The 22,831-nt window shown below is 51.3% G+C and overlaps 1 protein-coding gene across 7 annotated transcripts in view; it reads right to left on the minus strand.

The window, feature by feature from the left end:
- Positions 1 to 22,831, minus strand: part of TET3 (tet methylcytosine dioxygenase 3) — a 161,426-nt gene that overhangs the window by 14,966 nt on the left and 123,629 nt on the right. For all 7 annotated transcript variants that reach the window (XM_043536243.1, XM_037886135.2, XM_037886134.2 and 4 more), the window contains 5 exons: positions 20,715 to 20,805; positions 8,940 to 9,033; positions 3,470 to 3,678; positions 2,384 to 2,534; positions 1,464 to 1,553 (listed from right to left, as the gene is read on the minus strand). In XM_043536243.1, coding sequence (XP_043392178.1) covers positions 1,464 to 1,553; positions 2,384 to 2,534; positions 3,470 to 3,678; positions 8,940 to 9,033; positions 20,715 to 20,805 — 635 coding nt within the window. The remainder of the gene's footprint in view (positions 1 to 1,463; positions 1,554 to 2,383; positions 2,535 to 3,469; positions 3,679 to 8,939; positions 9,034 to 20,714; positions 20,806 to 22,831) is intronic.

The raw sequence follows: 22,831 nt of genomic DNA on the forward strand, positions 1-22,831 counted from the left end.
GTGCAGTGTAGGCAGACCCTGTAAGGCCAGAGCAGTGCAAAGAAGCTTTGGTGTGAATGAGAATTAAACCTTAAGCATGTGTGCATTTTTAAGTAGGTGAATGCTTAAGGGCTATTATCACAAAAAAGCCCATTGAGAGAAATGTGGGACCCTGGTACATCATGGAGGGAGCGAGGGGAAAGATACAAACACACTGTATTTTACTTGAAATAAAACACACAAAGGGCTCAGTCGTGACTGCCTCCAGATCGGCTGTGCGATGGGCGAAGGAGGGTAGGCAGGGATCACGTGGCTGGCTGTGTCCCAGATACCAGACTCTGACCTCAATGCCACCAGCATAAATCCAAAGCCAGAGGGGTGAGCCTGCTCCTGCATGGACGTAACACCTGCCCTGGGCATCTCTCCAGTCATCACCCCCAAGCAGCAACCCTTCTCTTCTATGCCTTAGAGCCTCAGCTGAGCCCAGGCTATATATGCTTCCCCGGCCTTGTTGTGGACACCCACCCTTGGGTGTGTTTTCTCCAAGCTGCTGCCAAACGTCCTCCTTGGAAACAGAACCCGTGTTGCTCGTGATCCGAGCATCCTGCTTCCTGGCTTCTGCCACTAAAATCCCCAGCCTGCGTCAGTCCCGATGGGGCTGAGTGGTGCAATCGCAGGGGCAGAGTGCAATCTAAGTGCACCCCAAAGGCATTTAAAGCTCGAACGTCTGGCCAGATGCTATCACTTTATAACAATCCACAATGGCCAGCCTCAGGGTGTGGTCTTTGGCCTGCCAGGTGCTGAGCTCCTTCAGTGCCCTCTGATTTCAACGGAGGAGGTGGATGCACAGCAGGACTTGCAGGACTGACCCTTTCTTCCACGCTGGCATAATAAAACCTCACCACCCGTGGTGCCCTTTTTGGCAGCCTAAGGACTGAACGGATGCTGGAGACAGCCAGAGATGAGGGGGGTCTCCTCCAGGGGAAGCCCACCCTGTGGAAAAACACAGGAGTTTGGGGCTGTCAGCCTAGCACCTTCTGCCAGCACTGGAGTCGCTTCAAATAATCAAGGAAAAAAGCAAATATCAAGCAGCACTGAAGTCTTCACTCTGCTGGCACGTCACCCACCCAGGGCTGTGTCCGTGCAATATGTCACAGGGATGCCGCTCTGGGCTGTATCACCAGGGACATGCACCTACATTTCCAGCCCCAACCTCCATGGGTTTGCACCAGGCAAAATTAGCTCTGCGCTGCTAGAGAATTGCTGGGGGAAATTCAAAGGCCCAGTGCTGTGTCAGTCTATGACAGGACAGCTCCTTCACACCCTCTCCCACCTCTCCTAGAGTTAGCTCCAGCTGGGACTGTGGCCATATCAGGGCAGTTATGCTGGTGGGATCTTCATCCAAGCAGACACCAAGTAGCCCTAAACTAAGAGTCTGTAATGCTAATACCAAAGGCGAGAGGAAGAACGGTTTTCTTTGGTACCTGATTTTGATAGGCCTGTGGCGCAAGCCTCCTATAAAGTGGAGCGACTTCAGTAGCCAAGTCCTGGAAGCTGCTTCTGAGCACTTCTTCCTGGGAAAGGGAATAAAGAGGGAGTGTTTATTCTCCAGCGTCTCATCCAGATCACGGTCTGGGTGGGGAACGCACCGGGGCAAGGTGAGTTTGCATCAACACAAGGGGGAGATAGCTCGCAAGAGGAGAATTCATGTGTGAGCTAGGCAGGCGGCGGGTCTTTAGGCCAGAAGGGACCATTGTGCTCACCTAGTCTGGTCTCCTGCCTAGCACAGGCCAGAGAACCTCACCCAGGGATTCCTGCACCAATCCCAGCACTTGTGGCTGAGCCAGAATGTCCCTTACAGAAAGCGACACCCAACAGGCTCCAAGTGATGGGGAACCCACCACATCTCTTGGGGTCTGTCCCACTGGCCAATTCCCTTCGCTGTCAAAAATACGCATCTATATTTAGTATGAATTTTGCTGACTTCAGCTTCCAGCTACTGGATCTTGTTCTGACTTTGCTTCCTAGATTAAAGAGCCCTCGAGCATCAGATAACTTCTCCCTGTGTAGGTAACTATATGACCTGGTTTGGGTCATCCCAGCTGAGTGGCTGTGAAAGCTTTATAGCACGTTGCATCACCACGTACTCTGGAGATCCCCGGGGTGAAATCCTGGCTCCATCGAAGATAATGAGAATTTTGCCATTGATTTCACTGGGGCCAGGATTTCACCCTATGGGTTTAACAGAAATGCTATTTCAGAAATGCTTTACTGGGACTACTTTTTGTATCCTTTCACCTGTAAAGCCAGGCTCTTCTGATAAAGAGCTTTCTCTCTAGCACCTTTCCCCAGCACTACCTTCCCTTCTTGAGTTAACGGAGGCAGGCAGAGGGGGCTCACTGACCTCTTTGGGATTGTCCCCCACCAGTCGGAACTTCCGGGGAGTTTTGCTTCGGGCGTACTTGCATCCATTGAAATACATGCTCCAGGAGCAGCCGAAGGAGAAAGAAGCACCGCAGGTGTTGGGGTCTTTGCCCTGACATGCACAGGTCCGGCTGCAAGAGAAAAGCAAGGCGGAATTCCACTCACTGGGGATGCCAGCTCTGTTCCAGCCAACGTAGCGTCCAGTGGACACTGCAGCGGAATTCCAGGAGGCAGAACGCACTGACCCCAGTTGGAATCTGGCTCTGGGTGAGGCAGCGCCCGGGTGAGTCTTTACGACATGCCACACACAAAAAATCTGTAACAGGGCGAGCCCAGAGCTGGGCGCCCCTCATTAGTTCCCCTTTGCACAGGGGGCTGATGCTGCCGTTTCCTTGCAGGAGTTTGCAGCTCCTTAATTCCAGCCTCAGAAAGCTTGAAGTCAAACGTAGCCTATGTCTCCGCTGCGGCTGGCTGGTGGGATTCCCAGCAGAGGTACACGAGCCGGCATGCTAAAAATAGCGCCATGGCAGCACACGCAGCAACTCGGGCTAGACACCTGAGCACACACCTAGGAGCTCAGACGGGCTTGTACTCAGGTGGCTAGTCCAAGTCGCTCTCTTTTTAGCTGTGCTGGTCTTTTTAGCACACTAGCTCCATCAAAGCTGGCACATGCATGTCTACCTGGGCTAGGAATTCTATCTCCCAGCTGCAGGGCAGACATAGCCTCCGCTGAAACAGATTTGGGCTCGAAACTCCCCTTGGTTTCCATCCAAGACTCCATGGACGCAGCATGCCATTACGGAACCTATGCAGGGTTGTCGCTAGCACCGGGACTCTGGCAGAAAGGAAGCGCCATGAAATCTGTAATGTCCACAAGCCACCAGGGCCTCCGTTGGATACGCCGCCCAGAAAGACGGCCCCTCCGGCACCAGCAGCAGTGCCGTGCTGACTCTGAACGTCACCTACCCCGAAGAGCCCTGGAAGATCTCCCATGCAAACACTGACCAAGGCCCCTGTTTAGCAGGGGAAATCACAGCGCCCGGGCTGCAGCGCAAACGAAACTTACTCGTCGTTCAGGCCGCATCTGCGGCTGGTGGGGTTTCCGTATTTAGTGAGCGTGTCAGTGAGCTCCTGGTACAGCGTGTCACCCAGGGTGCGAGGGATGCCCTCCCAGGCCAGGATTAAAATGATGATGACGGCATTCTGGCAGTGGTGACCGGCTCGGTGCCGCACCAAGCACAGCAGCTTCTCCTCTTGGTTGTGCCTCCTGATCACCTGGAAAGCAGCCATGCACGGTTAGTGGCGAAAGGCAAGGGTGGAGACAGGAAGCTACGTCCCCGGAAAACATCTGGAGCCAACCGCCCGCAGATGCATGTTTTCCTTCTCGCTTTCGCCAGGAATGGCTGTGAGGAGCTTGCAGGCCCTTCTAGTCGGGGACCGGCAACGGGATATTCAACCCCTAGATCTGCTCGGTAGTGACCAGTAGTCACTAGTACTGTTAGGAACACCTGTACTACTGGAGTTCCTGGAGATCGCACCAAGAGCAGGACGCATCACGGTAGGTGCTGTACAGACATCTAGTAAGAGACAGTCCCGGCTCCAAACAGCTTACAGTCGAAACAGACAAGACACAGGGTGGGAAGAGAAAGAAAAGCACAGGGAGGTGTAGTGACTAGCTGAAGATTGCACAGATGGGCAATGCTGGGAATACAACCTGTCCCACTGGGCCATACTGCATCTCAGGGGTCAGAGGTCTAGGCAAAATAAGTTGGCAATCTCAGGACTAAATGGGCCATGCAACCTGAACCCCCCTCCCTCAGGGGTCGCTTCAGTGCTGAGACACACCAAGGGCACTGTCACACGGTGGAGGTTTGTACAGACACTGCTTGTGCTATTAACACTTGGTGGGTAAATGGAACTAGATTATCTGGGGTTCTCAATTCAGCTCCTTCCACCAGAACGTAATCCACTGGAAGGGAAAGATTTTCAAGAGCCCTATGGGATTCAGGAGCACAAGTCCCACCACTGTTCTCCTAAATTCCGTACCCGTTTTTAAAATATTGGCCCTATAAGCAGGTGACCAGGGATTCTCAAAAGTCAACCGGGCTGCCCACTTTAAAGGGGCCAGGTTTTCAGAGTGGGAGGTGCTTACACTTTCTGAAAGTCACTGCCTGTTATTATGTCTCGAAATCATGAGTCACTTTTGGAAGCCCTGTATAGATCCCCGGAACTATTAAGGGGCCAGATCTTGAGGTCTTTAGTTTTCACTCAGATTTCGGGCTGGGCAGGAAATGGCTTTCCCATCCCACAAGACTTTTCAACATTGCAAAATTTATTCCTGCCTCAAATCCGGAGAAAAATCAAAATGTCAAAAAATTCTGCAAAACGAAAATCTGAAGAAAAAAAATTGGTTTTGGGTCAATGGAAATGTTTGGGTTCCGCTTCACCCTTTTTTCTTTAAAAAAAAATCCAAACAAACTTTTTTAGTGTAAATTTTCCAAACCTTGGAAATGAAAAGTCATTTAGGCTTGAAAACCTTAAATTTTCTGGTTTGACAACTTTAAAACTTTTTTTTTTAACCCCCAATTTTTCGCGCTGGGTGTTTCATTGAACCCAGTGCTAGAGGCCTGCAAATCTGCAGTTATCCACTGTATGCCTGTGGATACCTGCAGACCATGGTTGCGGATCCGGATGGATGTGGATCCAAATTTTACAGCTGGAGCCCTGCAAATCTGCGGCTATCCACGGACCATGTTGGCAGATTGGAGGCGGATCCAAATTTAGTATCCATGCAGGGCTCTACCAATACTGTCTTCAAACAGTTCAGGTTTCAGCACATTGGCTTTTTTTGGTGAAAAGCACTTTGCGGAAGAAATCCCAACGAGCTTTACTCAGGTCCCTATCTGGGCAAAGCTCCCAGTGAGGAATTAACGAACTAACAGCTTCAGGCATGAGAAAAGTGTGTACGTCTCTATTAACATATATAACCAAATCTTGGAATCCCTTATTTGGGCAAAATCCCCACTGATTTCAATGAGTGCCACTGGAATTGCAGCGTCATGACTTGGGCAATCACAGCAACTTCGTACCAGATCTATGAGCTAAAGCACTGAAGTCATGCAGACGTTCTAACATCAGCATGGGTTGAAATGATCTCTCAGACACCTGGGTAATGTGCCTATCACCTACCCCCACTCAGTGAGGTGCTGTCCCCCTCTCTAGTGGTGGCTGGGCATCATACAGAGGTTGGTGAGCCTGCTACACTATCGGCCAACAAATTTGGGTCATTTAGCTCAGACCCTAAAAGCACGTGGTCCCAGGTTTGATGCCGATGACCCTCCCTGGGGCTTGGGAATTACACGCAGACTTTGCAAACTTTTCCCACCGGTGTCATCTGCACCAGTGCAAGCAGCCTTGGTAGCCCTAGTGTAGACAGGCCCCCAGCCTTTTAAGCCTCAAGAGTGAAATCCTGGCCACAATGAAGTTGATGGCAAAGCTCCCACTGACCCCCAGAAGCCAGGATTTCACCCCATGTCTATGAGACCTGCTCTGAGCAGGGTGTTTACAGCTGCAGAGCTGAGCGCGGGGGTTAGCAACGGTGGGAAATTCTGCAAAATTTCCCTAACGTAGACAAGGTTCAACTGACCTACTCAGCCACGGCCTTTCACTTCCATATCGGCTAGTCCATTACACACACGCTGCTACTCTCACATCCTGGGGCTCACTCACTCATTCGCCTCCTGCTGCTGAGACACGGGGAATTCCTCACACTGGCTGCTTTTCACGCCCACCCGGCTGCTTCTCTAAACCACATCCCCCAGTGTCGCCACCAGCCACCAGGGCTCCTGCATGTCTGACCTCCAAAGGCAGCATCTACACCTGGCTGGGGGCAGCCATCCTGCAGCAACTCAGATTACTTCCTGTTGGTACACAGACACTGCTTCTTGGAGCTACTAGGTTCTCCACGCAGATCTCTCAGCCCCGTCCTGGCCCTGCTTAGCATGGGGGATCTGAGAGGGTCACGGGAAAGGAAACACATTAGCCATTCAGCCTGTATCTGCATCTGGGGGAGTTTCCATGTTTTATGAAAGCATCAGTGATGCCTCCCCCTCTTCCCCCAGTGTTTGGGGATGTTTGAATCCAGGTCATCTCGACCACACACATGCACACAAACACTCCGACGTGTCTGCACAGAAACACAAGGACCTCAGGATAGAAATAACCTTTTTCTGTTCCCTAGCACCGGCAAAAAATGGGTTTAAAAATGCATCTGACATGCTCTAAAAGAAATCAATGAGTCGGCCCCCTGGACATGGGTAACGTTCAAACTTGACTTTCTTTTCCCACCCTCGAAGAACATTAATTCCCACCCTGACATCGGGGTGCAGCTCCCCTTGACAGCTGCACAACACCCCCACTCTGATATCAGGGTGCACAGCTGCACAGTAGCCAAGTGCTGACAGCTGCACACCCCACCCTGACATCGGGGTGCAGATGCCCCCTGACAGATGCACAGCACCCTCACCCTGACATCGGGAGGCAGCTGCCCCCTCACGGCTGGACAGCACCCTTACCCTGACATCGGGGTACGTCCCCCTGACCGTGGTAGAACTGCACCTTCCCTGCTTTCAAACACATTGGAAAGGGTTCCTGTCAGAGGCAGCTGCTCTGCTAACAGGCCCCGTGTGCTGAGGCCTCCTGCGGGGATCCCCTCTCAGCCAGCAGCACTGCCCCAGCTACCCTCTCTCTGAGCTGGCTCTAGCCTGGACTGTAACGTAGGCGTCAGACTTTGTCCCTTGATCTCAAGTCCTTCATGTTTCCCCACAATGGCCAGCAGCAAAGAGCAATGCGGAGAAACACAACTGGGCTGGCAGCTGGCTTCCACCCCCCAGGGCACTGCGCTGTTTGGTCCCTGCTGGGCCCGCGTTATCTCCTCCCATATGCTCCCCGGTGGCCACTCTTATCAGCCACTCACAAGCGTCCCTGCCGAGCGCGGAGACAAACCCTGTCCCGGTGATCACGCTCATCCCTTCCAGCAACGCAATCTTCACTGGACACCTGTTCTCAGCTCAGTCCCTCCCGATGCAGTGCGAGAGACAGTCCCACGGTGGGCGCTTACAGAATGGCCACAAGGAACTGATCTAATTTGGCCAGACATCCTAGCAGGTCCTAGGCAGCTCGACTTCCTGGTAACCCAGAGATACCAGCTCCAAGCTTGAGCCATTAGAAACTTGATGGGCCGATACTGGTCTCTCCAGTTGCTTCCGAGGGGGTTGCGCCTGATTTATGCTCATGTCATTGAGAAAAGAATCAGAAATTTCTCAACATATGGGGCAGATTCTGATCTCAGTTACAGCGATGTAACTCCATTGCCTTAAGCAAATTTACACCGGTGCCAATGAGATCTGAATCTGGCCCAGTATTCTATTTAGAGTTTTTACCATTTCAAAGTGGCCGCTCGGAAAGCATAGAAGGTCCAATCAGTGGCCAGCTGGCTGGCTGGCTGCCATGCTCCGGGCAGAGAGAGGGACCAGGGGGGGAAAGGAATGGGATAGTGATTAAAGGGAGAAATGGGAGAGGAGAAACAGGGAGGGTCAGTGTCAAGAGAGGAGAGAGAAGAGATGCCCAAATACCACGGTGATGAGCAGGACACGAATAACTAGATAAACTATGGCAGATTAGATTATTATTATTTATATCAGTTTCACCTGGAGGCTCCAACTAACCTGTACACACACATAGTGCGAGACAAAGAATTTACAGGCTAAACAGACAAGACACACAAAAGGAGCACTGTCACCCCCATGTTAAAGACGGGGCCTGGAGGCACAGAGAGATAAGTGACTTTCATATATTTTAAGACCAGAATGGAACAATTTGCCCATCTAGTCTGACCTTCTCCATAACACCGGCCATAGGATTTCATCCAGCGGTTCTTGAATCAAGACCATTATTTGTGGTCTAGCTGGAGGGTAGTTTTCCAGAAGACTTGCCCCAGGTCACATAGCGAAGAAATTGGGCCCCGATTGGTTGAGTGCCAGTCGAGCGTTTTAACCATCCTCCTCCCCATAATTAAATTACGAGAGCCAATCAAACAGATTAGATTGCACAGATTAGATGCAGATCAGATTAGCAAAAACATATTAGATCCCCTCAGATAGATTAGATCCAATCGATTAGATTAGACGGCTAGATTAAGCAAATGAAATAAAATTAGACGGATTTGAGTTAAGAAAAGAGAGAGCTCTCTCACATTTCTGAACATGAGACCAACGAAAATATCCCAGCTGGTGATGGAGCGTGTGAATGTTCTCTCTGCATCTATCCCTCCATCCATTCATCCTGTGCCCATCCCCACCGGCCTCTGAGGGCCTGCACCATTACTGTAGATACATTCTCTGATCACCCCATCTCCCCAAAGCACAAGGTGACTTTGAGATCACACTCAGATGACAGAAGAGTTGGGAAATCATTCTTGGCCTGAGTCAGTCATATTAAAAGAAATATGAAAGCCCACCGAGATGGATGGCACTTACCCACTTGGCTATCGGGCAGCCCCGGGAGCTCTTGCCTTCCTTCCCTGTATAGATGACCTTTTCGATTCTGATGGCTTTCCCCTTCTCGCCATACCTGGTGGAAAAAGGCATCAAATGAGTGTAGGCAAGAGCAAGGACATGCTGTGACAGTGCCCCCCATAAGGCTTTATGGAAATATGCTTATGAATATATATGACATAACTGAAATATGTTCTATGCTACACATGCCATGTAACATATCTATGTAAAAGTTATGATCTACTGAATCCATTAATCCTCTTTGTATGCAGGTATCATTTTTGTATTCAAAGTTACGAATATTGGCTGTGTACTGGCTTAGTAACCTTAGTAGAGCATTTGGTCAGTTCCTGGAAAAAGGAATTCACAAAGTTAAATGCTCAATCAAGAAGCACTGAAGGAACAATGACAGGTTTCAGAGTAGCAGCCCTGTTAGTCTGTATCCACAAAAAGAACAGGAGTACTCGTGGCACCTTAGAGACTAACAAATTTATTAGAGCATAAGCTTTCGTGGGCTACAGCACACTTCATTGGATGCATAGAATGGAACATATAGTAAGAAGATATATATATACACACATACAGAGAAGGTGGAAGTTGCCATACAAACTGTAAGAGGCTAATTAATTAAGATGAGCTATTATCAGCAGGAGAGAAAAAAAAAAACTTTTGTAGCGATAATCAAGATGGCCCATTTAGACAGTTGACAAGAAGGTGTGAGGATACTTAACTTAGGGAAAAAGATTCAAACAGATTGACAGAGCCAGAAGAGTACACAGAAGTTACCTATTACAGGACAGGCCCAACAAAGAAAGTAACAGAACACCACTAGCCGTCACCTTCAGCCCCCAACTAAAACCTCTCCAGCGCATCATCAAGGATCTACAACCTATCCTGAAGGACGACCCCTCACTCTCACAGATCTTGGGAGACAGGCCAGTCCTTGCTTACAGACAGCCCCCCAACCTGAAGCAAATACTCACCAGCAACCACACACCACACAACAGAACCACTAACCCAGGAACCTATCCTTGCAACAAAGCCCGTTGTGTCCACATATCTATTCAGGGGACACCATCATAGGGCCTAATCACATCAGCCACACTATCAGAGGCTCGTTCACCTGCACATCTACCAATGTGATATATGCCATCATGTGCCAGCAATGCCCCTCTGCCATGTACATTGGCCAAACTGGACAGTCTCTACGTAAAAGAATAAATGGACACAAATCAGATGTCAAGAATTATAACATTCAAAAACCAGTCGGAGAACACTTCAATCTCTTTGGTCCCACAATTACAGACCTAAAAGTGGCAATTCTTCAACAAAAAAACGTCAAAAACAGACTCCAACGAGAGACTGCTGAATTGGAATTAATTTGCAAACTGGATACAATTAACTTAGGCTTGAATAGAGACTGGGAGTGGATGGGTCATTACACAAAGTAAAACTATTTCCCCTTGTTTATTTCCCCTCCTACTGTCCTTGTAAACTGCTGGAAATGGCCCACCTTGATTATCACTACAAAAGGTCCCCCCCCACCGCTGGTAATAGCTCACCTTTCCTGATCACTCTTGTTACAGTGTGAATGGTAACACCCATTGTTTCATGTTATTTGTGTACATAAAATCTCCCCACTATATTTTCCACTGTGTGCATCCGATGAAGTGAGCTGTAGCTCACGAAAGCTTATGCTCTAATAAATTTGTTAGTCTCTATGGTGCCACAAGTCCTCCTGTTCTTCTTACAGATACAGACTAACCCGGCTGCTACTCTGAAACCATGCATGAACATGTGACTTGCCCAGGTGACTCCAGAACTCCATCTTGGAGCTGGACTTTGTATAGCAGAGAGTAGGGGGGTCTCCACCCACAAGAGAAAGTCTATTTAAGCCTGTGGGAGACCCTTCCAGTTTGTCTTCAGCTGGCTAAGGAGATAGCCTCTCCATCCCCAAGGATACCTGAAAGTAACTGGAACAAAGGACAGTAACTACAGGGGGTGTGAGTGCTTGCTGGACCCAGACTAGAAGGAGGCTAGTCTGTAAAAGAGCTTACTGGAACTGGTGAGGTTTTTATCTGTATTCAGTTTGATTAGACATAGACTTGTGTGTTTTATTTTATTTTGCTTGGTAATTCACTTTGTTCTGTCTGTTACTACTTGGAACCACTTAAATCCTACTTTCTGTATTTAATAAAATCACTTTTTACTTACTAATTAACCCAGAGTATGTATTAATATTTGGGGGGGGGGGGAGGGGAACAGCTGTGCATATCTCTCTATCAGTGTTATAGAGGGTGAACAATCTATGAGTTTACCCTGTATAAGCTTTATACAGGGTAAAACCGATTTATTTGGGGGTTGGACCCCATTGGGAGTTGGGCATCTGAGTGTTAAAGACAGGCACACTTCTGCAAACTGCTTTCAATTGAGCTTACAGCTGTCAGGGGACGTGGTTCAGGCCTGCGTCTGGGTTTGCAGCAGGCTAGCGGGTCTGGCTCAAACCAGGCAGGGCACTGAAGTCCTAAGCTGATTGGGCAGGAAAGCAGGGGCAAAAGTAGTCTTGGCAGCTCCCAAGGGGATTTCTGTGATCCAACCCATCATACATGCCACAAAAGAATCAGCATCCATTAAGTTGCCAGAATGGATGTGATTTAAAAAAAACAGACTGTCCCTAAAGGAACTGAGAGAGAACAAGAACAGGAATTCCTAGCTCCTCTATAGAACTTTTTCAGTCATAGATCTCAAAGTGTTTTGCAAAGGAGGTCAGTATTATCATTGCCTTTTTACAGATGGGGAAACTGAGGCACAGAGGGGGGAAGTGACTTGCTGGAGGTCACCCAGCAGGTCAATGGCAGAGCCAGGAATTGAAACCAGGTCTCCTGAATCCCAAGCTCACTGCATCAACGCTTCTTTTCACTCACACAGCCATTTGTGTTTCACACTTTCTTTCTCACTTCCCTGTGCAGAAACCAGCCCTGCCCCCACTGCGGTTCACATGGTGTGAGATTCCCCCCTCGTGAAGGGTGCTCGCACAGAGGTCTGTGCACCACCTACACCCTCCAAACAGTGGGACCCAGCTGGTGCTCGGGTCTGAATCTAACCCCTGAATTTCACCCGGTTCCACGAATGTGAGAGCAGAGCAGCCCCTCTCTGAGCCACGACTCAGCTCTTCTGTGCTGGCCACGCAAATGGGTGTGGGTGGATTTCCCTCGGACTTCTCAAGGGAGGAAGAGATGGGGCAGATAGCCAGACTCCAAGAGCAGAAGATTGCAGACCTCACAGCTATGTTAACTCCTGGGAGCCTTGCTTACGCCCAAGGCACGAGGCATGCTCTCCCCTCCCACGCCCTGCACCCTTGTTTTCCTCTCTTTCCACCCAGCATGGAGGAGGAGCGGGAGGACAGGGCTTCAGCTCCACATTACAGGGGTCTGAAACCGTGGGCCAGTGCAAAAAGAGTCCTCGGTGCCTAGCTGCGCAACCAGAATGATTCCCAGAGGGAGGGTGGCCGCAGCGCTTAGCTACCGGTAAACCCAAGTCAGCATTGCCTGCAAAGGGCAGCCAGCTAATGGTTGATCCGTGGCCTGCGTGAAATCACTTGTGGTTTTACTCTTGCTAGGATGGGAGCTGGACACAAACCAAACTAGCCCTGGCGTCTAACCCCATCGGACAGGCGTGACTCACCCCACGCAACCCATCTGCTGCGCAGACAAGTGTCTTCCCCACTACAGCCCATGCTGGGTCCGAATCGCCTCTCCCTAGCCACCCTGCTGGAAGTCAGCCGAGGTCTCGTCTACATTGGGATTTTGAGACATAGCAGCACCTGTGCAAATCGTGCTGCACTTGTGCAAATCATGTCTGCACTAGGGATCTGCAGCTGGGAAGCAAGACTAAGGCCTAAGGACACCTGAAATTCTGCCTAGCAGTCACCCCCACCCCTCCAACACATACGTGAGTTTGGTAGCACAATCATTTATCCCAGCAGAGCTGCGTCCCACTCCTCTCATTCTCGGGAGCTACACTTCAGGTATGTCTACTCTTGGACCTCGGGGGAGGCTAGGAATTGCACGCCTCCCTCCAAGCATGGACATACCCTGAGACACACTGAGCACCTGGGGTATCTCAAGGATCGGGTCCATTTTATCGCAGCCAGGGAAAGGATGTAATTTTGAGGGAGACCACTTTAAGTCCCCATCCCCCCACTCCTGCCCTTATACTCTCCTTGCAGGATCAGGCCCTAATGTCTGATTCTGCCCTCATATCGGTCATACATTGGTGTTATCCCATTGGCCTCCGATCAGTGGGACTGAGGGCTGAATCATGCCCAGCGAGTTCAACAGCGTTCCTTCCGACATACACCAGGGGGAGAGACCCTTTGTCTCTTCATTCCTTCCCCTCTGGCACACAGACCAGAGTGCCCTGTTAGACGCTCTCATCCAACTGATCATGGCAACCTGGGGTTTTCGCTGGAGCTAATCAGCACAGATTAACCTTCCCACTCTCCTCCTTCCTGGAAGCACTAATTAACTACGCCAGCTACCTCCCGCCCCGCTTCCTGAAGCCAGCACGATCCGTCACCCCCGGGGGGAAGAGAGTCGGCCCACACGGCCCTGCCGAGTTTTGCTAGCGAGACACTTTTAAACAAGGATTCCCATGCCCCGGCTGATGTTCATGGGTGAACGCACCCACACAGCCATTGTGCCAGCAGAAGAGCCAGGCGCTTCAAAGATTTTGCAGATGTTGGGAACCGGCGGTAGGAGGGGAGCGGGACGGGGACACAAAAAGACAGGCTGGGGGCATTCTGATGCAAAAAACAGAGCCGAAGTGACTGCACTTTGGTCACACTTTCCGGGGGGGGCGGGGACATTTGTAAACAGTTGATAAGAGGTTAATTTGTGTCAAATGGGTGTTTTAATACATGGGCGATCAATTGCAAAATTGCGAAACTATTTGCAAACCATGGCTCTAATTACTCCGCCTGTATGTTAAACCCTTTCCCCTTAACCCTTTATCTGTTTTATCTCTTTAGATTGTAGGGACTGTCTTTTATTATGTGTATATGCAGCACCTAACACAACTGGGCCCCATTCTTGGTCGGTCCCTAGGCACTACAATAATGACATAAAAATAGGTCGATAGATTGCTTTACAACCACAGCTTATAACTATCACTAATACCTTCAGCTGATGTGCGCATAACAGTCTGCAACACACACTGCTCCTGGGGAAGATTTTCAAATGGACAAATGGCAGTCGGGTGCCTAGATTCCACTGAACATCATTAGCCAGTGGAACTCATTGCCACTAGAAGTCACTGAGGCCAAGAACTGAGCAAGAGTCAAAAAGGAATTGGGCGTTTATATGAATATTCAGAGTTATCATATTAATGCCAGCAAAAGTGTTGGCAGGGATATGAACCTTTATGCTTCAAGGCTTGAGCCAATCTAACTATTGGGGGTCAGGATCAGACCAAATGTGGAGGGCAGATGATCCCATACCTGCTGCTGCAGGGTTCTCACATCTTGTTCCGAGACGTATGGTGCTGGCCACCATCTGAGACAGGACACTGGGATGGACTGAGTTCGGGTCAGATGCAGTTTGGCAATTCCTATGAATTCCCAGGCAATGCCAGCAAACTCCACTGAGAAGGGGAGATCTGCAAAGTGGGCAGGCTCAGCGAAAGACGCTGCTGCTCTGCAGTTCCCACTGTAGACAAGTGGGATTTCCGCTCGATGTAAAATTGCTACTCATCTAGATGAGACATTGACACAGAGTGGGCGGCGGGCATGCACCCCACTGCCCTCTGTGGGAAGGAATCAGAACTGCTTATCCGCGTGGCTTAGGCCCCATACTGCTTTAGACCACGCAGCAGCGGTTCATCGTCGGGAACAGGAGGACCTGAGTGCTGTCCCCGTCGCATAGCAACGGCTGTGAAATCCTAGACACCCAAGTTTACAAGGACACAGTGTACACAAGGCTCCATCTCATGCATCAGCATAACTGGAAAGCCAGAGCAAACTGCAGCACATCTCTACTGCACAGAAGCATATTATGATTTATAGCGTGGTTGCCCCTAGAAGCCCCAGGCCCCCATTGTGCCAGGCGCTGTACAGACACAGAACAAAAGGACAGTCCCTGCCCCCAAAGAGCTGACAACCTGCCCTGCTCTTCATCTCATGATCTCACAGTGTTGTATCCTCCTGCCTCGAAAGCACTACCCTCCCCTTGACAGGCACTTCCACTAAGAGCCAACAAATAAGCTAATCTAATGGCTGGCCATTCCCTTGACGCTGATCAACCCGCCTAGTTATTGCGTTCTCAGCTGAAAGCCTCCAGAAGCGAACGGCACCAGCAAGAGAAGATGGAGCCAGGCACAGAATCATAGAATCATAGAATATCAGGGTTGGAAGGGACCTCAGGAGGTCATCTAGTCCAACCCCCTGCTCAAAGCAGGACCAATCCCCAATTTTTGCCCTGGATCCCTAAATGGCCCCCTCAAGGATTGAACTCACAACCCTGGGTTTAGCAGGCCAATGCTCAAACCACTGAGCTATCCCTCCCCCCAAAGCATCTCGTCGGCCCTGCAGAATTCTCCACTGCTCGGCTCCCAAGCTCAGATGTTCCTGATCTACAGGGTGGATGGGAACTTCCTGGACTGGATTTCATCTCCCTCACCCACGAGGAACATGGAGAGCGATGGGAAGATTTGAGCAGCAGCAGCTAGTGCGTACGTCTCATTAACCTGCTCTACACCCGTCCATTTACATCTGACCGACTGGGGAGAGACGCTATCCAGATACCACACTTCCAAGAAGACTAGGGGGAACGTAAAGGCAAGACTCAGCGTCTCACTTTCCTAATAACTACCTGCTTCACCACCGCAAAGCAAGTCCAGAGCTCGCCCTGGCATCTGGGGAATGGTGGCCAGGAGGCTGATGAGGAAACGGAAGCCACTGTTGTAGGAATTGCAGTTGAGACTAAGCAGGAGAATGCATAGTCACCACCACTTGCAGTAGGTCACTATCAAGGGTTTTAAACACAGGTGAGCGCCCATGGGCTTGCAGCCCCTGGCCTGTGCTGTCACCCCCTCTGGCAGCCAGCTGAGAATGGGAGGCAATTTCCAGCATGACCTTTCCATTCCCCGGGCCCCATCGACGCTCATGACTGTAATGGCCGGGGCGTAGACAGTGATGTCCGCTGGGCCAGGGTCGAAGGCAGCAGTCACAACTAGTTGCCAGGTTGAGTCAGGAAACTGGAACGAAGGTCGAGCTGGGACAGGGTCAAAGGCAGGAATCAGGACCAAAACGGGGTGAAGGATGAGGTCAGTAGCAGTAGCAAGCCAGAGTCTGCTTTGTTCCTGGGTCCCTCCAGGTTCCTGACAACTCCCTGGGTCAGCTTCCTCCTTTAAACAGTCCGTGCTGACCAATCAGGCGGCTGCAGGGTTCTGCTCTCTAGCTTCTTTGGGCGGTACTTCCTGCAGTGCCTAACCCACCAGTAATTGTTGGGTGCTGTTTCACCTGGCTCCCCAGTGGGGAGGTGGAGGCATCGGTCACCCAGGACCCTGCAACCCCGGGTCCTAAACCTGCCCTACAATGACCTGCCTGCTCCAGCGATGGAAACTGGGGCATCCGACAGACCAAAACTTGCTGCTGCGCATGTCGGGAGGGATCTTCTGAAGCGCTCAGCGTTGTCCCCGCTAAAGTCAATGGGAGCTTTATCGCTGATTTCACTGGAAGCAGAGTGAGGACCAACGCTGGGTGCTTTGGAGAAAACCTAGCCCCAGTGCTGGGGAGGACAGAACATGTCCACTCCCATCCTTGAGTTAAATCTAGCCCATTTAGTGAAGGGAGCTCAGACACCCTTATGCACACTGGGATTCCTGGTGGGAGTTTTTCAAGGAACAATTCCATCAAAGCTCTATGGTGCCCCATGGACCAGATTGTGCTCTCAGCTGAACTGGCAAATAGCCACCGGCGCTAGTGCAGTGCTTTCCAGATCTACCCCGACCGAGTACACGGCCTGGCTTGACACGTGCTGTTCTGATGCTCAAGTCATTCCCAAGCTGCAAATGCTGTATCCCCTGACCTAGAAATGCAGGCAGGTGTAAAAACACCATCAAACTTCACATTATTGCTATGAAAAGACTATCTGCTGAAACAGTGCGGGTGAATTTCTATTGCCCTGAGCTGCAAAGCTTCCAGAATCCACAGGGGGCGCTCACTGCACAGGCTGATGGGCAGGAAATTTAATTCCCACAAGCCCAGACTGAGAACATGAAGTAACAAAGCCTGTTGATTTCACTTTTTAAAAAAATTTGCGCTTGCATCCCCCCTTCTATTCAAGGGCCTCAATTCACTTCACAAAGATTCCCTAACTTCAACCTCACAACACCCTCTGGGAGGCGAGGAAGATGGGGAAACTGAGGCACAGAGCGATTTAATATGTGGCTTGCTTAACACAGCTGGTGGCAGAGGTAAGACTCCAAGCCAGTGAGGATTTATGCCTCATTAGGGGCCCGATCCTGCCAAGCACTAATGACTTGCATGGGAGTTGAGGTCAGTCAACACCTCTCAGGAGTGCTTGGTACCTTTCTGGATCAGGATCAGTCACGGTCTGTTGGCTATGAGGGTGGTTCATGTGGAGTCAGTAATTACTCGCTCCCCCAGGGGGTTGTGGGTTCCTTTCCACAGCATGCCTGTTCCCCTGTGAATCACTGTGCCCCCAAGGTGGGTGACGTAATGCCATCAACCCTGGTGACGCTCTATTTCTGGCTGACTCAGCGCCGTGACTCAATCCCAGGGGTGTAACCCAGTTAATCTGTGCCCCACCTGCCTGCGTGGTACTTTGCCGCTTTCCCCCCTGCAGGCATATTTCTGCACGCTGCACAATGGAGAACAAGCAGATCCGACACCAGCCCATTCATCCCCATTAGTTAAACACTCGCCAACGCTATGGCAGGGATCTACCCCACCCCCCAACACACACACACCCCATTCCACTTCAGCAGCATACAGGGGCCTCTGCTGCAATAGGTTAGGAGAGAAATCCCCCCCCGAGCAGGCATTAGTGTAGGGCCACCAAAGGCATAACATAGGGGCAGGCCTGGAGCAGGATTCTGGGCTTTGCCAGAGCCAGGCTGAGATGGGCCCTGTTTGCTTAGGCCGGGGGGGGAAAGGGGGGGGGGTATTTTGGCCCCTAGAGTAATCCAGAACCCAGGGGGAGCACAACTGGTGCAAAGCCCATCCCCTCCCCCTGGCTAGTACCGTCCCCATCTCCAACCCCAGGGTGAAATCCTGGCCACAGTGACATCCGTGGGAGTTTGGCCTGCAATGGGGCCAGGATTTTACTCTGCGTTCCCAGTCCTGAAGGGCTCGATTAGATTAGCCTGAGATTAGCACACCAACCCTTCCCTGCCAAGTCCAAACATCCCAGCCCCTTGGTGGGACACAAGACAGGGGGGCAAGGGAGCGCACATGCTCCCCTATCAGCTGCCAGCAGCCTCTCCATGGCAGGTGCGTACAGTGGCTGAGGGTTTGCTCTAGTGATTTTCGGTGCCCAACCTAAGGGCTTGTTGCTGAGCCCATGGCCCCACGTCACGGCAAGCTGGGCTCTCAGAAATCGAGGCAGCACCACCTGCTTTTGATTTTCCTGACCGGGGATGGGTAGGGGGCTGAGGAGAATGATGCTCAGTGCAGGCAGGAGGAGAGCAGGACATCTTAGCCAGGGGACTCACCCAAAAAACCAGGGTCCTGGTGCATGGGTGGGCAGAGATCTCCCATTTAACTCCCATTGACCATCCGGCTGCACAGCCGCCTTGCGATCTGCAAGCTGCTCCCTCCCAACTCCCCACATTACAGCTGCTGAAAAGCAACAACACCCTGGAACTGAGCCAGCTCAGGCAACATGCGTCTGTCCTCGTAAGTCCCTTCCACTCCTTTTCAATCTGCAAAGGGGAGGACGTGGGCCTGGAGACGACTCAGCTGCACAAATATGTCCGGGGTGCAATAACCAAGGCAGGAGATGGTAGAACTGGGTGGTAGGAACCTGCACTATCTGATGAAATTGAGCAAAGGGAAAAATGTTTCCTAACAGCAAGATCTATTAACGGTAGGACCTAACACTGCCAGACTCGGATAAATTTACACATAACTAGCAGTGAGCAGGCTCTGGCGACCAGTGAGATTGTACAGTCTCCCCAGAGGAAGGGGCGGGAGCCCTGTTGCTTGAGACAAAAAACAATCATCGCCAAAAATCCTGGACTACACTGGAGAGCGAACAGTAGGAAAGAATCCTGCCCTGGCAGAGGGACAGGCTGGGTGACCCCAATGGTCTTTTCTATTGCCAATTTCACTGACTTGACCGCAGTCATAACTAATAGTAACCGTGAAAGGTTTTGACTTGCCCTTGGCCGGTTGCTTAGTTTGGCAGCTGTTGAACTGTCTGTGGGAGGCAAATGATACGTCTCGTCATGCGATACTCATTGGCGTACCATGCAGATGTGCACCCAGGCAGTGCACGAGTTGCCAGCAGCCCTGCCAGCCCTGGCTGTGGGAATCAAAGCAAACCGGTTGGCCAACCCAAGCCCGAAGTGACTCCCTGCAGCAAATTGGACTAACCAGCGTGGTTTCCCACAGGCATCTAGTTCCCACCATGGGCTTTCCCTTGACCACCTTAGCCCGTGTTCAAGGCAGGGTGCCGTGCCCTCACTAGACTTTCCAGAGTGTTAGGCAGAATATGTCAGCTAATACCCTCTACCAGCTCTGAACCCTGGTCTAGCCAAGGCCACAGTGATTTAGGTGCGACCGCTGTACGTGCCGTAGACCGATCTACACTAGAGTTAACAATAGCACTGAAACCCCCCAGAAGCAGCATCCCTCCCTACCACGGACTTTGGGTACATACTGGGGTGCCCCCCACCCCCATAGATCTGGATCAAAGATAACTCAGGGGTATCCACCGGTGCTGCATTCACGCCTCCGGCTGGCAGTGCAGACACACCCTCCAGGGACCCGTGAAAGTTGTATTCACCACCACCTCTCCCAGGCACTGCTGACAAACCCAGACAATCCCGGACAACTTTCACTGGAACTCTAGCCGGGAGAGCAAAAATCCCACGCCCCGTCCTGCGTCGCCACCCCGGGATAATGCAACCAACAGGCAGGTGAATCCAAGCACGAGTAGAACACGTGCGGAGAGGGAAGCATGGGGGCAGGAGGGGCGGCTTTTTGGCTTCCCATTTACGCTGTCCACAAGCACCACGCCAGCTAGAGGGGAAGCAATGGGCCGAGGTGACATGCATGCCTGGTGCAGAAGAAGAATCAAGCTGTGCCTGATAAATTGGAGGAATTGTTTGCCCTGGCACAGACACGGCGCTTGCTCCACCGCCAAGCCCAGTGTCAGAGCGGGACACTCTGCTGCCCAGATCAGCCTTTACCTTGGGCGACAACTCCAGCCTTCCTGGAAGATGCCCATGGGTGAGATTCTGCCTGGGATGATGTGGCTACAGCCCCTGGCACAGGGCCCTCAGCGGCAGCATGACCAGCAGAGGGCACTGGAAGCATCTGCAATCGCCCCCCTCTTCCCAGGGGGTCCTTTGCAAGGCAGAAAAGTGAGCAGCCCCAGCTGTGGAGGAGGCAGGGGCGGGGCAGCGAAGGAATGCACTGATTCAGCATAGCCCCTCTTCCACGGGGCCCTCTGCACAGGAGGGGAGGGATTTTACTCCACCTGTCTCACTTGTTGCAAACCATTCGTGACATACCTCTCTTCCATGAGATCCCTGATAGATGCCACCGTTGGTCCCGATCCCAGGTGGGTGTAGTATGGTCCCTCGTCTTTCTCCACTATTTGTTCTAGGAAAAACAAGGGGGGGGGGGGAATTACTTCATTTGAACCGGTGCCAACCCCCTCTACCCTCCCCAGAACCAGGCAGATCCTGCAGGCTAACGCAAGTCCTTAGTGAAATCAGGACGGCCCCACGCTCTTCACAAGACGCCCGCCCCCAGCACCACCTGTGCAGCCTCAGTGCGATCACCGAGTCTGCAGAGCTGCAGCCGACCACACTCAGGGCGTGTGCACGTGGCAGGCGGCACAGCGACGGAGCGATCGCCGTTTTCTGTCGCTGCAGGAACTCCGCCTTCCCGAGCAGAGGCCGTGACGTTGAGGGAAGCATCCTTCCGTCACCCTAGCTGTGTCTACACTGTGGGTTATATCGGCGCAGCCACAGCGCTCAGGGCAGTGGATTTTGCAGAGCCCTGAGTGCTAAAGCTCGGTCGATAGAAATTTTCAGTGTAGACCAGGCCTGAGGCTTGTCCACACTTGAAAGTGAACTCAGATTAAGGCAAAATATGAATTTAAAGGGCAACAGCTGGTCCGGATATTAACTCCAGGTGTAGACAAGCCCTTAGCCAAGCGTTCGGTTGACGATGCACAATAAGAAATCGCCCTCAGCTTCCTTTCCCAGGACTGCAGGGCTAGCAAGAGTTAGAAAGAGCAATGCTTACTTTTGCGTCTCCAGTGAGCAGACAGAACTCTGGGTGTACGCACAGAGAAAGTTATGACTAGTATTGCTTAGTTTACAGGAGCACCTAGAGGTCCTCACCTAGATCCAGGTGCCTCTGGGCTAGGCGCTGTACAGACACAGTGGGACAGCCCCAGTCTCAAAGAGCTTACAGTCTAAGCACACAAAGGCGGGATTGTTACTCCCAGTTTACAGCTGGGGACTAAAGCGCACATATATTAAGTCACATACAACAGAGCCGGGAAAGGAACATGGATCTGCTGAGCACCTGCCTAGTGTATTATCATAGAATCTTAGAATATCAGGGTTGGAAGGGACCTCAGGAGGTCATCTAGTCCAGCCCCCTGCTCAAAGCAGGACCAATCCCCAACTAAATCATTCCAGCCAGGGCTTTGTTAACCACAAATCCATGCTGATAAGCAAGGCGGTGCCTTAATTGCATAGTCCTTTCCCACATCTGTGCTGTAAGGGATCAGATTCTGCCACCCTTACTCCTCATCAGAAGTGCCTTTCTCCCCTGTGACTTCAGTGGGCTCCTGGCTGAACTAGGTCATATCTCACATGAGTTAAGGCAGCACAATCCAGCCCTTAGCAAACAGAGGTGTGCCTGCTTTTAACACACAGCCAACGCCTATCAAAACCACCCTCCCTTTTCACTCAGTGACAACAAACAGGTTTTCAGCCATTCCTGGCAGGATTGCCCGCAGCGCACTTCACGCCCTTTAAATGCAGCCATGGAGAAAAGCAGCTTCTCGCAATAACTCGCAAGGGGAAGATACATGCAAATCCACCCCTCCTTCCTGAAACTGGACACAACGGGCCCGATCCCCAGCTGGGACAGATCAACAGAGCTCCTCTGAAATTGGTACAGCTACGGTAATTCCCACCAGTGGAGAGTCCCGCCCAGTGAATCTTGTGGCATGTGATGGAACAAGATAACACACACGACTCAGGTTCAGCAGAATAGCTTCAGGCATGGCCCAGCACCAAGCAGGTACAGAGCCAGGCAATCACTGCATCAAGCCAGCATGGCCTGGCACTCATTGCTTTCTTATACAGCCGGCCTCTGGAGGGCAATGACCAAAAGGGGTGAGCGATGCAAACGCAGCTACCAGCCCTGCACAGGATGCATGAGTTCCTTGCCTGGAGACATCGCAGTCAGGTTCCTCCGATCAGCTGGAACAAGATTGTTTGGTGAATGCTGAGAAGCTGGATTATATTGGGAGAAAAGCGAGAGGTTTCTAAATCACGGATTAACCAGCTCTCTGGCAGGAGCAGATTTTGCTATATTTTCTGGCCCACATGGAACATTTTCTCCCTCTCTCTTTTCGCAGCCTCCTGGGATCAAGGTGAAGCTG

Source organism: Chelonia mydas, chromosome 26 (assembly GCF_015237465.2).
Source record: "Chelonia mydas isolate rCheMyd1 chromosome 26, rCheMyd1.pri.v2, whole genome shotgun sequence".
Taxonomy (NCBI): domain Eukaryota; kingdom Metazoa; phylum Chordata; order Testudines; family Cheloniidae; genus Chelonia; species Chelonia mydas.